This window comes from Euleptes europaea, chromosome 16 (assembly GCF_029931775.1).
Source record: "Euleptes europaea isolate rEulEur1 chromosome 16, rEulEur1.hap1, whole genome shotgun sequence".
In the NCBI taxonomy this organism is placed as follows: domain Eukaryota; kingdom Metazoa; phylum Chordata; class Lepidosauria; order Squamata; family Sphaerodactylidae; genus Euleptes; species Euleptes europaea.
The window spans coordinates 29,315,005-29,328,025 of record NC_079327.1 but is presented as its reverse complement, the minus strand read 5'-3'; the positions used below and the strand labels follow the sequence as shown (position 1 = coordinate 29,328,025).

General features: G+C 39.3%; 1 protein-coding gene across 1 annotated transcript; it reads left to right on the top strand.

Moving 5' to 3' along the window:
• The first annotated feature begins 618 nt into the window (after window positions 1-618).
• LOC130488130 (sulfotransferase 1C1-like) lies at window positions 619-6,888 on the top strand. The gene is made up of 7 exons (XM_056861724.1): window positions 619-781; window positions 2,756-2,884; window positions 3,724-3,821; window positions 4,886-5,012; window positions 5,507-5,601; window positions 6,392-6,572; window positions 6,776-6,888. The coding sequence occupies exons 1-7, from the start codon at window positions 619-621 to the stop codon at window positions 6,886-6,888; spliced, it is 906 nt and encodes a 301-aa protein (XP_056717702.1).
• The last annotated feature ends 6,133 nt before the right edge of the window (window positions 6,889-13,021 follow it).

The following is a 13,021-nucleotide window of genomic DNA, read 5'->3' as shown; positions in this document are numbered from 1 at the left end:
TTTAATATGTTTTATTGTGTTTAATATAGACATCAGCGCCTTAAAATTAACACATTCCTATATATAATTTAGTCTTTTTCAACCCAACCTTTGGGTACCCAACTATTCCATAAGACTGTTAAGAAACCGATGAATAACGAAGTGTTATTCTGGTTTCATTTATAGTTAAGGAAGAACAGTTGTTGACTTCTAAAGACTGTTTTATATTTTAAATGTCCTAGGGAAAGTTTGGGGGCTTACCCCTACACCTTGTAAACCTACTGTATTATTTGGTGAATAATGGATCCCAAATGCTGAGCTTGCATAGCACAAAATCAAACAAATAAAATGATCCCAGTATTTTGTTTTACATTTCCTCTATCAAAATGCGTAAGACAAGCACCTTGTGCTTTTAAAATCTAAATTCCTTATTTCAATGCAAGGTCCAAAGGGAATGTTCAAATTCTTCTTATCTGATGTGGGTCAAAAGGGGATGTGCACATTCTTCTCATCTAATGAGTTTTTTTTTTAAAAAATAGCAGTGGCATCTTTTTTCATGGATTTAAACTGTGTGTTATCTTGAATGGCTTCAATCATTTGACATTTTATTTAACTGTTCATATGCAACATAGGTTCTTCATGTCTGCAGAAACGATTAAAGTAGACTGGGAAGTGACCCGATATGAAGTTGCAGAGGTGGAAGGGATTCCTCTTACAAAGAAAATGTGTGACAGGTGGGATAAAGTCTGGGCTTTCCAAGCCAAACCTGATGATCTTCTCATATCAACTTATGCAAAGGCAGGTATGTGTGTGGGCAGAAAAGAAATGAAGTAAGTGTACACTCCCTTCCTGGTCTGAACCCCACACTTTGGTACCTTCAATTTATCTAGCCTGGAATGAGCTAAGATTGTAATAGCTATATCACTACAAGTCCCTACTTCCCCATAGCGTATACCTCCTAGGGCTTTGCCCAAACCTCCTTTGCTCCAAAGGTTTGGGAAAGATTCTGTCCGGAATGCTGGCAGATATAAGGGCCAGAGGCAAACAACGTAATCAGGAAACCAGTCCATGGTCAGGCACCATGCTGTTCAAATCCAATCCCTAGGTGTCAGTACCAGAGGGGCAGTCCAATTACAACTGAGTTTGTGCATTAAGAAGAGAAGAAAAGAAGACAGGACAAATAACGTGAAAAACATCTGATATTATTTTTAGTGGATAGTTTTTAAGGTATTCGTGAGTTGACCACAACATATTCTGGGCGCCAAGGAGGAAAAAAAGAAGATGAGGAAATTTTGTATGTATTGTATAAAATTCCTTTTTACCATTTCCTAATTTCCCCCTCCCCTTTTCTTTTTCTTTTTGAATTATCTGTTTCAAAAATAAAAAAAAATTCTAAAACAGATGGGCGCTCCAAATCCAGGGTCAGGTTCAGTTCTGAGATCAGGGAAACAGAAGTTCAGAGAAGCCCAGAAAATCACGGGAACCCAAGGTGGTTGCGAATGAGGTATTTCCACAACAGCCAAGCCTAACTGACGGCTTAAATAGGGGCAAATCTCACTGCTGTAGCAGAGCCAATTGAGCTGCTTTGACATTCTCAGCCAGGCAGTCTGCTTCAGACCTGCTCCGGCTCCTGGCTGTCAGGAAGAGCTCGATGCTGGGCTCCAGCATCGCTGTTGCATTTCTAGTCGAACCTGCTGCCTCCTCCTTGCCTTGAGCAAGCCCTCTGGGGACTCTGCTTGCTGTGAGGAGTCAGGCCCAGCAGGAATGCTTGAGCTGGAAGGCTGCAGATGCAGATGAACCAACCTCTGGCTGCGGCTGTTCCTCTGTTCTGACTTCTGCCTGTTCCTCTGCTCTCAGACTGCCTCCTTGTATTTCCTCTTTGTCTGAGGAGGCCTCAATAGGCTGATTCATGACAGATTCCAGCAAAGCCTGGATGGCGGCTGTGGGGGCAGGAAAATTAGGATTTTCCTGATCTCACCCACACAACAGTTGTTTTGCCACAGTGGCTATTTCTTTCCCTGCCACTGGGGCGGCAGGGGCTTTTTATTTATATCATTATATTGATATATCATTTTATATCATTATATTGACTTTATATCATTATATTGATATATTATAACAAAATGCACCAAAGGTTCTCTGAATTCCCAGCTTTCATTTTTTTAAAAAGGAAATCTCTAGCACCTTTTGTTGCAGATAGATATATGCAACAAAAGGGAGTATATATTATAGATATAACAAAATTCAATAGCTGATTTTTTTTTAAAGAAACAGCCCTTGTGATGTGGGTAGCTGCTGGGGGGAGGGCGGGCAGGACAGGAATACAATGGGGGAAAGCTGCCATGTGGAAGCCCTGTTGCTGCTACACTGTGTTGGCAGCTACAGCAACAATCAGGAAATTACACAAGCCTGTCCCTGTGTGGAAAATATCCTTGTGACTCAGTAGGGTCTAGCTATAGATACCAGGTGTCCCAGAATAATGAGAGACCTCCTACCTACTGCAACACAATTATGGTTAAACTATAAAGTTTTGGGTGAATGCTAAATTGTACAATGACATCACTTCTGAGTCATGCCAGAATTTACATTATTGTGCCAGGGAAACCGATCATCTCCCTGCCCCCTGCCCCGCCCAACCATAAGTCTTTGCCTCTTCCATCTCCTGCCAGTTGCCATGACTGGCAATTCTAGCCCTAGTCCTCAAAGATTTATGCCACAATGAATTAGTTAATTGTTTCAGTGCCACATTCATTTGTTCTTTTAAAAATCCTTTCAGGTACAACATGGACACAGGAAATTGTAGACATGATCCAACATGATGGAGACACTGAGATATGTAAACGTGCTTCAACTTATGAACGTCAGCCTTTTATTGAATGGGTTTTGCATGAAACTTTAACCCCAGGTAAGCAACATGCAACCAGATGTGTAGGTTAAAAATGATTCTAAATTTAGTAGATACAATATTGCTAAGAAATTTTAAAAGCCTCTAATATCATTTATTTATTTATTTATTCATGAAATCTTTTATGAAAGTATTCCTTGATAAAATAAAAAATAAAGCAACTCCCCTTTTTATATATGGACAGGGATCACATCTGCCCGAAATGTACATACATAAATATATATATGTAGCAATATATAGCTTTATCTAACCAGATGAGAACAGTATATGATAAAAAAATTTATTGTCTTTTTAAAAAATAAAGTCATGAAATTTACAGAGAGATAACGTAGTCCATAACTATTTCCTGAAGTACCATATTTTGTTCTGAAAGAGGATTCTTTTGAAAGTTCAGAGAAATGAATGAAAAATTTATTCTATATCACTCCTAGCTGCTGAAAGGAGAATATCATTCTGCCTCCCTACCCAAATATTTAGTTTTTAATTCTGTACATTTTCTATCATCATAACAGAACACAAATTTCTGTAAATAAACTACTTAGTAAATTGTTCTGAGAGGAAGAAGTGATTATTCACAAATTAATCAGTAGCTGGAATTAACTTTGATGTTCCAGGCAAAATTCCCAGATGAGATGAAGGTATCCAACAGTATTTATAATTGATCTTTAAACTAAGCTCAAAGGACACTGAAAGGAGACAATCATCTGAGTTTTCAGTGCAGGTAAACTATAGCAGAACATTAGCTTTGTTAATATGTCTTGGAAAGTCAGGATCATGAGCACATAAAATAGTATTATAGAAGTTAAAGGAACACTGGTGAATAATGGGTTTATCCACAGGGTGGGAACAAGCAGAAGCAATGCCCTCACCAAGGACACTGAAAACACATCTTCCTGTACAGCTGGTACCACCATCCTTTTGGGAGCAAAACTGTAAGGTAATGTAGTGGACAGAGACTTGGATCCCTACAACACTACCATATTTCTGAAATGTAATGTCCCTTTGTAGACTGGGAGCCTGCTAAACGTGTGTATCTGGAATAAGCATCTCCATGATGCTCCAGTTACGCATTATGAATTGTATGAATTGGGCAACAAGTGGATTTTCTGTGTGCGCACTGACTCCATACATGTGACCCAGAACCCTGGTACACCCATGGAACATCTACGTGTTGCCAAATTCACATGATACAATGATTGTGCAAGTTGGGAGCATAGCTATAACCACACACTCCTAATAAGCACTGTTGGCAGGCTCCCATTTTGCATGCATGTAAAATCTGTGAAGGATAATCCTCTTAGATGAATTTTATGAACTCCACTGTTGATCCTCCACTACTGTCAGCACAAGAGGCAAGAAACTTAATTCAAGCTCAGACTTTCTATTCAGAAAATGCTTAGGACTTGTTAACAATCTACAACTTGCCAAGTTAGCCAGCATGGTGTAGTGGTTAAGAGTTCCGGACTCTAATCTAGGGCAGGGCTTCTTAAACTTTTTCCAGTCTTGACCCCTTTTTGCCCAAGAAATTTTTACGCGACCCCGGGTATATAGGTATATAAAATAGGTATACAAATAAAACATTTACTGATAATAAATTATAAAGAAATTTATTTTAAAACAATTCTTTGGTATACATACAATTTTACCATTTACTGTGGCCAAATTTTTCGCGACCCCCCCACATTCAGTTACCCGACCCTATATACCCACAGTTTAAGAAGCTTTGATCTAGAGAACTGGGTTTGATTCCGCACTCCTCCATACACAGCCTGCTGGGTGACCTTAGGCTAGTCACAGTTCTCTCCGAACGCTCTATGCCCCACCTACCTCACAAGGTGTCTGTTGTGGGGAGAGGAAGGGAAGGCAATTGTAAGCTGCTTTGAGACCCTTAAAGGAAGAGAAAAGCAGGGTATAAAGCCAACTCTTCTTAATTATTGTCTACTTAATGTTGATGTGTAATAAATAATTTTGGAACTCTCTTCACTTTTACACCCAATCCAGATCATCTATGTGGCAAGAAATGCCAAAGATAATGTAGTATCATACTACCACTTTCATAGGATGAATCAAGTTCTGCCTGAGCCAGGAACGTGGGAGGAATTTTTGGAGAACTACATGGCTGGAAAAGGTGAACATGTTAATTACTTTTTTAAACTTAAAAACTTGTAATCTATCTCTTTAATATAAATTCCAGTCATCAACCTTTGTTCTGATTATGAGTCTAAAAACTATTCTGAGCATTACACAGCTACATGAAGATAGTCACTTTGACAATTGTTTTGAGGGAACTCATACGAATATAAGAAGATCCTTGCTGGATCAGTCCTATGGTCCTAGGCCGACAATGTCTGCCTAGTAAACATCAGGATGTGACATTACCCCATGGGTCAGGAATGACCCAGTGCTTCCACATGGGACCTTTACTTTTTTACTCATACTAGACTTTAAAAAAAATTACAACATTTGCCTTTCTTATAATCATTGTCCATATAACTGTTTGGATGAATGCCCATTGGTGTCAAGACTAGATATTTCTTAGAAATGCAGTTTTTAGCAATAAATTCCTTCAACTGAAGATGTTAATTTTCTTCAGAAAGCAGACTAATTGAGTTTGTCTTTCAGTACTCTGGGGCTCCTGGTATGATCATGTAAAAGGATGGTGGAAGGCAAAAGATCATCACCGTATTCTCTACCTCTTCTATGAAGATATTAAGGAGGTGAGCATTATTTTTTCAGGCTTCCCGTCAAATCTGATTAGACCATGTCCCACTGAACTCTGTGTGACACAACTAGCTTAAATTCAAACACATTTAAAATCATTTAAACAAACTAATGGATTCCTAATGTCCATATACTTAGTGTTCCGCTTTGTGAAGGAGCATACCTAGATGCTCCTCAATAGATATATTTTGTTAATGGCAAGCTGAATGTTAGCTTAGCAGTCTTCCCAATAACAACATTAGAATATAAGGGCCACCTTGCTGTATCTGACTGTGTATCTGGGTACTCATAACAATGGAATGAAGAAGAATTTTTATTTAAACATAGCATCTACCATCTTCTTAATGTCTTCATCAAATCTTTCATTTTGTGCAACAGTAAAATAAATTATTCTGGTCTCCAACAACTCCAAAAGCAGGAAGACTTGGAGGCTCTGTTTAGCTATCCTAGTTTAAAAGCACTGCTAGACTTGCCCTCCGTGAATTTTCAGTGCCATCTTAGCCAGTAGCCGTCACATCTTCTTATAGTGAATAACATGTCACGTTTTTCACTCTATGAAAAAAGCAGTTGTTTTTGTCTGTCCTAACTCTATTTCTCGTCAGCTTCACTGGATGAATCAGAGTTCTAGTATTATAAGACAGGGAGAAAACTTTCCCTTCTACATTTGTAAGTACAAACAGTAATATGTGAGTTGTTTAGACAGTGAATTCAATAATTCAATCCATTCAATGAATATTTTTCCTTCTCTCCCTAATTGTTATTTGCCTGATTTCACTTTCTCTATAGAATCCTAGACGTGAAATCCAGAAGATATTGCAATTCATGGAAAAGGACCTGGAAAAGGACATTCTAGATAAGATCATCCATTATACACAATTTGAGGTCATGAAAGAAAATCCCATGGCAAACTACACCTCCTTGCCTCCAGAGATACTGAACCATGAAATCTCCCCATTCATGAGAAAAGGTGCTGATTGGTTGTGCTTCTTTGTTCGTTCTTTCCTCCTTTCAGTAATAAACCTTCTCTTTACAAATGTAGATAGAACAATCATTTGTACTATTAACATTATCCAAGTTAGTAGAACAGGGAAAATAAATGTAATTTTCTGAAGTGAAACTGAAGAATTTCTGCAGACTGTAACTGTTTTTATCTGTTTCTTCCTGCTTTAGGTGCTGTTGGAGACTGGAAGAACTATTTTACTGTTGCACAAAATGAGAGATTTGATGAAGACTATAAGAAGAAAATGGCAGGAGCTTCTCTGACTTTCCGCACGGAGCTTTAAGGAGGAACCGATTCCCCATCATACCATTAACACTTCCCATTGTTACAAGCCACCATTAATTCTCTGCAGAATCTTGTTACATACACAGATTGTATATTTATAACATTATAATTTAATTTACAACATTCCTATCCTGCCTTTCCTGTACATCATATTCCAAGTGTAATTTCACACTTTTGGTTATGATTTTCTGTTAAGATTGTATGTAGACAAGCATAAAAAATCTTTTATTTAAGACTGTATTCCCATTGACTTTATTGTACAATTGTCATATCTGTGTTGGAAAATTCATGGAGATTTGGGAGGTAGAACTTGGGGAGGGACTTCAGCAGGGTATAATGCCACTGAGTCCACCCTCCAAAGCAGCCACTTTCTCTAGGGGGACTGATCCTTTTCTGGAGGTCAGTTGGAAATCTGGGAGATCTCCAGGCACCATCTGGAGGTTGGCAACGCTAAGTCACAGACATGCCGCTGAACTCCAGAAAACCTTGCTGACCCTAGGTTTTGCACATCCCTTTGTGGTAATTTACATTATGGTAATTTGTTGTTGCTTCCTTCATAATCCTAAACCCTTGCTTTTATTTTTTTTAAATGTACCTCTGACAAGAAATGAACAAATGCTAGTTATAGGCAGAGACTGCACATACTTCCTTTTATATGTATGGACCTGAGCCTTTCAAAGAGCGTTGTAAAAACTATACTTTTAAAAAAATTAAAAATGAAGAATTTAGATCAGTCTCAAACACACATACAAAATGCCTCTTCACCCCTTGAACTGGATCTTGATATTGAAACCACAAGTGACACAAAAGAGCCGTATAAGCATTTTGAGTGTGTAGACAACTGGTGCCACGAACTGAATTTTCTTCCCCAAAGGAGTGGATTTAAAAGCGAAACATATTCAGTTCTTGAAGAGGCTCTTAAAAGCTAAATATGTATTTCCTAAGAAGTTCCAACAGACCTTAATCCTTAGTTTTCTCAATCACTACTCTTTGCTTCCCTCCCAGCTTTATTGCATGGTTTGTTCCATGTATTACACTGTTTTACTGCATGGTTCTTCCATTTTGGAGTCCTGTTTTATTATATTATATTCTGTTTTGGGTGTTTGTCTCTAATATTTGAGTCCAGTTTTATTGCTTTGTTTGTTGTATGTACTATACTGTTTCCATTGTATTGTTTTGAACTGTATGATTTGTGTTGCATTTTTATGACCCCAATAAGTAAAGGTAAAGGTCCCCTGTGCAAGCACCAGGTCATTCCTGACCCATGGGGTGACGTGACATCCCGACGTTTCCAAGGCAGACTTTGTTTGCGGGGTGGTTTGCCAGTGCCTTCCCCAGTCATCATCCCTTTACCCCCAGCTAGCTGGGTACTCATTTGACCGATCTCAGAAGGATGGAAGGCTGAGTCAACCTTGAGCCGGCTACCTGAAACCGACTTCTGTCGGGATCGAACTCAGGTCGTGAGCAGAGCTTTGGACTGCAATACTGCAGCTTAACACTCTGCGCCACGGGGCTTTTGAGCTTTTGAACAAAAGTCTCCTCTTCAGGAGAATAATGGTTGTCACCAAATAAATTCTATTCTTTGGGCAAGAATTCATTTGACTTCTATACAAATTTTCCTGACTAGAGGATGTCCTGTTGAAAAATTGGCAGGAATTGTTTGTTGACAGCAGTGATTCCCCATGAAGGAGAAGAACCTTTTTGCTTAATACATGTTGGACATCTGAATTTACTAATCAATCTTAATTTATACTGTTTTGGATTCCCGTGTTTGTGCTTATTCTCTGTTGCTACATTCCTATGCCGGTTTAAGAGCTGGGTAACTCTTCTTACACTTCTCTTTCCTCCTTGGTCTAATTTTGAGCTTTAAGTTCCACAAGGCAGAGACTGGTCTTCTGTTTATGTTATTCTGTAAATCGACATTTTAGTGCATTGTGTTCTGATTGTGTAACCCAATTTTATTCACTGTTGGCTGTATGTTTCTATTTTCCTGTTGTACTGTTTTAAATTGTGTAATTGCCCTTGAGAAAGGTAGACTATAACTGAAGCAAAATAAATAAATAAAATGAGCCTTCGTTTCTTTAGGTAAATCCAAATTGGCAGGTTTTCAGGGAATGGAAGATTTGCAATTCTTGCATTTGGCACTTCACTGTTCTCTCTTCCCCCCCCCCCCAAACTCTCCCACCAGCATGCACAACAGGAAGGGGCTGATATCTATACCCGGGTAGGACTCAGTTCTTCTTTCTTTCCTCCCACAATGATGTTCTAACTCTAATGGCGAGGTCTCACCAACAGGTAGTGCAGGGTGCCTTTGGTTAGTATCAACGACTTCTTGAAAGAAAAAAAGAGTTAATTTTAAAAGATGAAGAATGATATATGGCTGGGAAATTTGACCTGTAGCAAGTATTAATTCAGATAAAGGGGATGTGGCTGCAAAAGCAGCTCTGGTAATATATATATATATATTTATACACACACATACACACAAATCAGTGCAATTTAGGCAGGTGTACTGAAACTGTTGAGTTCAAAAAAGGATTAAGCACATCTATTGTTCTCTGAGTTGTTCCCAACATCGAGGATTAGGAAAGGAAAACCAGAAATTTCAGGCATTAGCTAAACAACAGGCAGCAATAGCTGTAGCTGGTGTGCAGAAGCTACTATGGTTGAGATTCAGACAGTGGATTGGATCAAACCATCTTTTCTGCTGATGAAAAAAATGAGGTCCCCTTTGACCAACCAAAAATGTTATGCTGGGGGTCGTGGGCCCTGCATAAACCATGTGGGACAGGAAAGAGGCTGGCAACCCCTGGGAGCTTGGGGGCAGGGGAAAGATGCTTTATGATAACTAGGAATTGAAAGAAAAAAGTTATCGTTCTGATGCTGGGAGTTGGGTGGGGTTGTCAGGTTCCCCCTGGCCACTGACAGAGGATGGGGGGCAAGGTAGCCAAGCCAGATGCAGGCTGAGAAACTCCTGGAGATTTGGGGATGGAGCCTGGGGAGGACAGAGACCTCAGTGGGGTGCAATGCCATAGAGTCAACCCTCCCAAATATCCATTTTCTCCAGGGAAACTGATCTCTGTATTCTAGAGATGAGCTGTGATTCAGGGAGATCCCCAGGTCCCACCTGGAGGCTGGCATCCCTAGGGTTGGCTTTGTGGCGGAGGTATCATGAATTAAGCCACGTCAGTAGCTGTGGAGTGTACACTGTGAGGTAAAATATTATTTTAAATAGATTGATAGTGCAACATGAAACAGAATCACACCCTTCTAAACCCACTGACTTTAATGCGGCTTTCATATTAAATTTGGACATGGGTTGGATATTAACTGTCAGCAAGGAAGCCATAAATCATTAACCCAGCCTGGCCCCTTCCCAGTTCTTAAAAGAACAAATGGAAGGGGAGAAATCTTCTTGCAAATTAATGCTGGCCTGTTCCCATGCCACATGATGGTATGAATTTCACTTTATGATAAAAAATTAGGCAAATGCTTCTGAAGTTAATTCTCTGATCATAAGCATGTTTACCTGAAAGTTCATGGAGATCACATTTTTAGCCCAGTCTGAACATTCTGATAGAATGAAATCTTTACTGTGTACAATGGCTTTAACCATACAATCCAGCTAAAAATAAGTAATTGTCAATACCATTATTAATATCAGTTTCAAAGAAAAAAATGTAGACTATGCTCAAGGGCACAATCCCAAAACCATCCTAGAACTGCTTAGGATAGCGGGCATAATGCAAAGATACACTGCTCAAGTTCTAGCATAAACCTAATGCTGGAAGAAATGAGCAATGCAGGGGAAGGGGAAACAAGTTTGAATTGGGACTTAGTTGCATCCTAAAGCCTATTTTGCCCAGGTCTTGCTTCTGGGGCAAGCATAATCCCCCCTTCTACCATATCTACAACACTGCAGAACAGTTTAGGATGCCAACAATGTCCTCAACAGCACACCTAAGCATAATGTAAACCTCAGCGGGACACCCATATTTGTTTGTTTGTTTGTTTGTTTGTTTAATTTATAGCCCGCCCTCATTCCCGGTCAGACTGGGTTCAGGGCGGGTAACAACATCTAAAATGACATAAAACCATAAAACTTCAACATTAAAATATCTCAGATAGGGTTGCCAGCTCTGGGTTGGGAAATACCTGGAGATGTTGGGGTTGGAGCCTGAGGAGGGCAGGGTTTGTACAAGGGAGGGACTTCAATGCCATAGAGTCCAGTTGCCAAAGTGGCCATTTTCTCCAGGTGAATTGATCTCTGTCAGCTGGAGATCAGTTGTAATCCCAGGAGATCTCCAGCTACTACCTGGAGGTTAGCAGCTCTAACAGGGGAGAAGTGAAGAAGTTCTTGCTGGTAGCAAGCGATACTAGCAGCAGCTAAGTTACATTTGAGTTATATATTTTCTCCCCTCCTATAAAGCTAAACAAAACACCATGCAATAGAACCAGCGTGACTAAAGTCGCCTAGAAATGGCCACAATGCAACACTTTACAATAACAAAAAATACATTCAACATACAATCTACATCTGTTATCCTAAATGTGCACAACTACTAATCCTATACATACATATACAGTATATGTATGCATAGGATTAGTAGTTGTGCACACTTAGGATATATATATACTTATTTATTTATTTATATTGTTCTCCCCTCCTTGCAGGTATTAAAGCCTGGGCAAGACAAGAGGTAAAGAGCAAGAGCTGAAGGGTTCTTGGCCCATGACTGAGGCCTTCATTAGACAGCTTTACTAGTCAGGACCAGCCCACAATGTGTTTGTTTTGCTTGTTTATTGCATGTCTGTTTCAATTTGTAACTTGTATTACACTGTTGCTTCTGTAAGCTGCTTTGGGTTCCTTCGGAAAAGTGAAAAGTGTTAAACAAATGCTGCAAACAAATAAACAAATAAATATTTTAAAAGATTGTGCAGCACAGTACTAACATTGGCTGGGTTCGATCCTTTTTGCCTAACACGGGGAAATCAGAAGAAAATAACAGCGAGATGTAAAGAGCTAGGTACCATTCTTTATGTACATCAAAAGATTTCTGTTCTGCTCTTGTGTCCTAAGGCTCCCAGAGTAGCTTATAATATTTATAAAGTTCTCAGTTGAAACTTCAGCATCACAAAAAAAAAAGGAAAAAAAAGGAGAAGTGGGGTAGGGGGAGCCACCAGCAAATTTTAAACAAAACAAATGCGATATTATTAACATATCTCTTGTCATTGGCTCCTGCTGAACCACCCTCTGCTTCCTCCTGTTTCAGTGTCCTTATGTGATAACTCTGACCAATTCCTCGCAACACTCCTGTCTCTAAAATTCCTGGCTGGATGTAGCATTAGTGTGCACTATCCTGATTGCTCACTCGGGGAAGATTTCTAAGGACCTGAACCTCACACAGCCTTGTAAGTCAGGGACCAAGACCTTGGGAAGAAGACAACAATCCCCCCGCAGAGCAAGGACGTTCGATTTTTTTTAAAAGTGGGAAAGGAATCCAGAAGACCACCCTTCACCTTGTGCCGTAAGTGTCCTTTTGTAGCAAAGATGCTGTTCTACTGATGCCTTTGGGGGTTGTGAATAGTAATTAGTAAGCCATATCCAACCTTGACAGTCATAAAATGTCTTCATTCTGGTCTTTTTGGAGGGGAAAAATACATAACTGGTTACTCTTCCATAAGACCACATTTAAGAACTAGATGAATAACCAAGTGTCATTCAGGTTTCCTGTATAGTTAAGGAAGAATAGTTGTTGACTTTTTAAGACTGTGTTATGTTTTAAATGTCCTAGGGAACGTTTGGGAGCTTACCCCTACACCTTGTAAACTTACTGTATTATTTGGTGAATACTAGATCCCAAATGCTGAGCTAGCATAGCACAAAATCAAACAAATAAAATGATCCCAATATTTCATTTTACATTTCTTCTATCAAAATGACTAAGACAAGCACCTTGTGTTTTTAAAATCCAAATCCCTTAATCAAGTGCAGGCAATCTATTGCCTGATGTGGGTCAAAAAGGGATGTTCAAATTCTTCTTTTTTCATGGACTTAAACTGTGTATTAGCTTGAATGGCTTCAATAATTTAAATTTTATTGAACCGTTCATATGCAACATAGGTTCTTC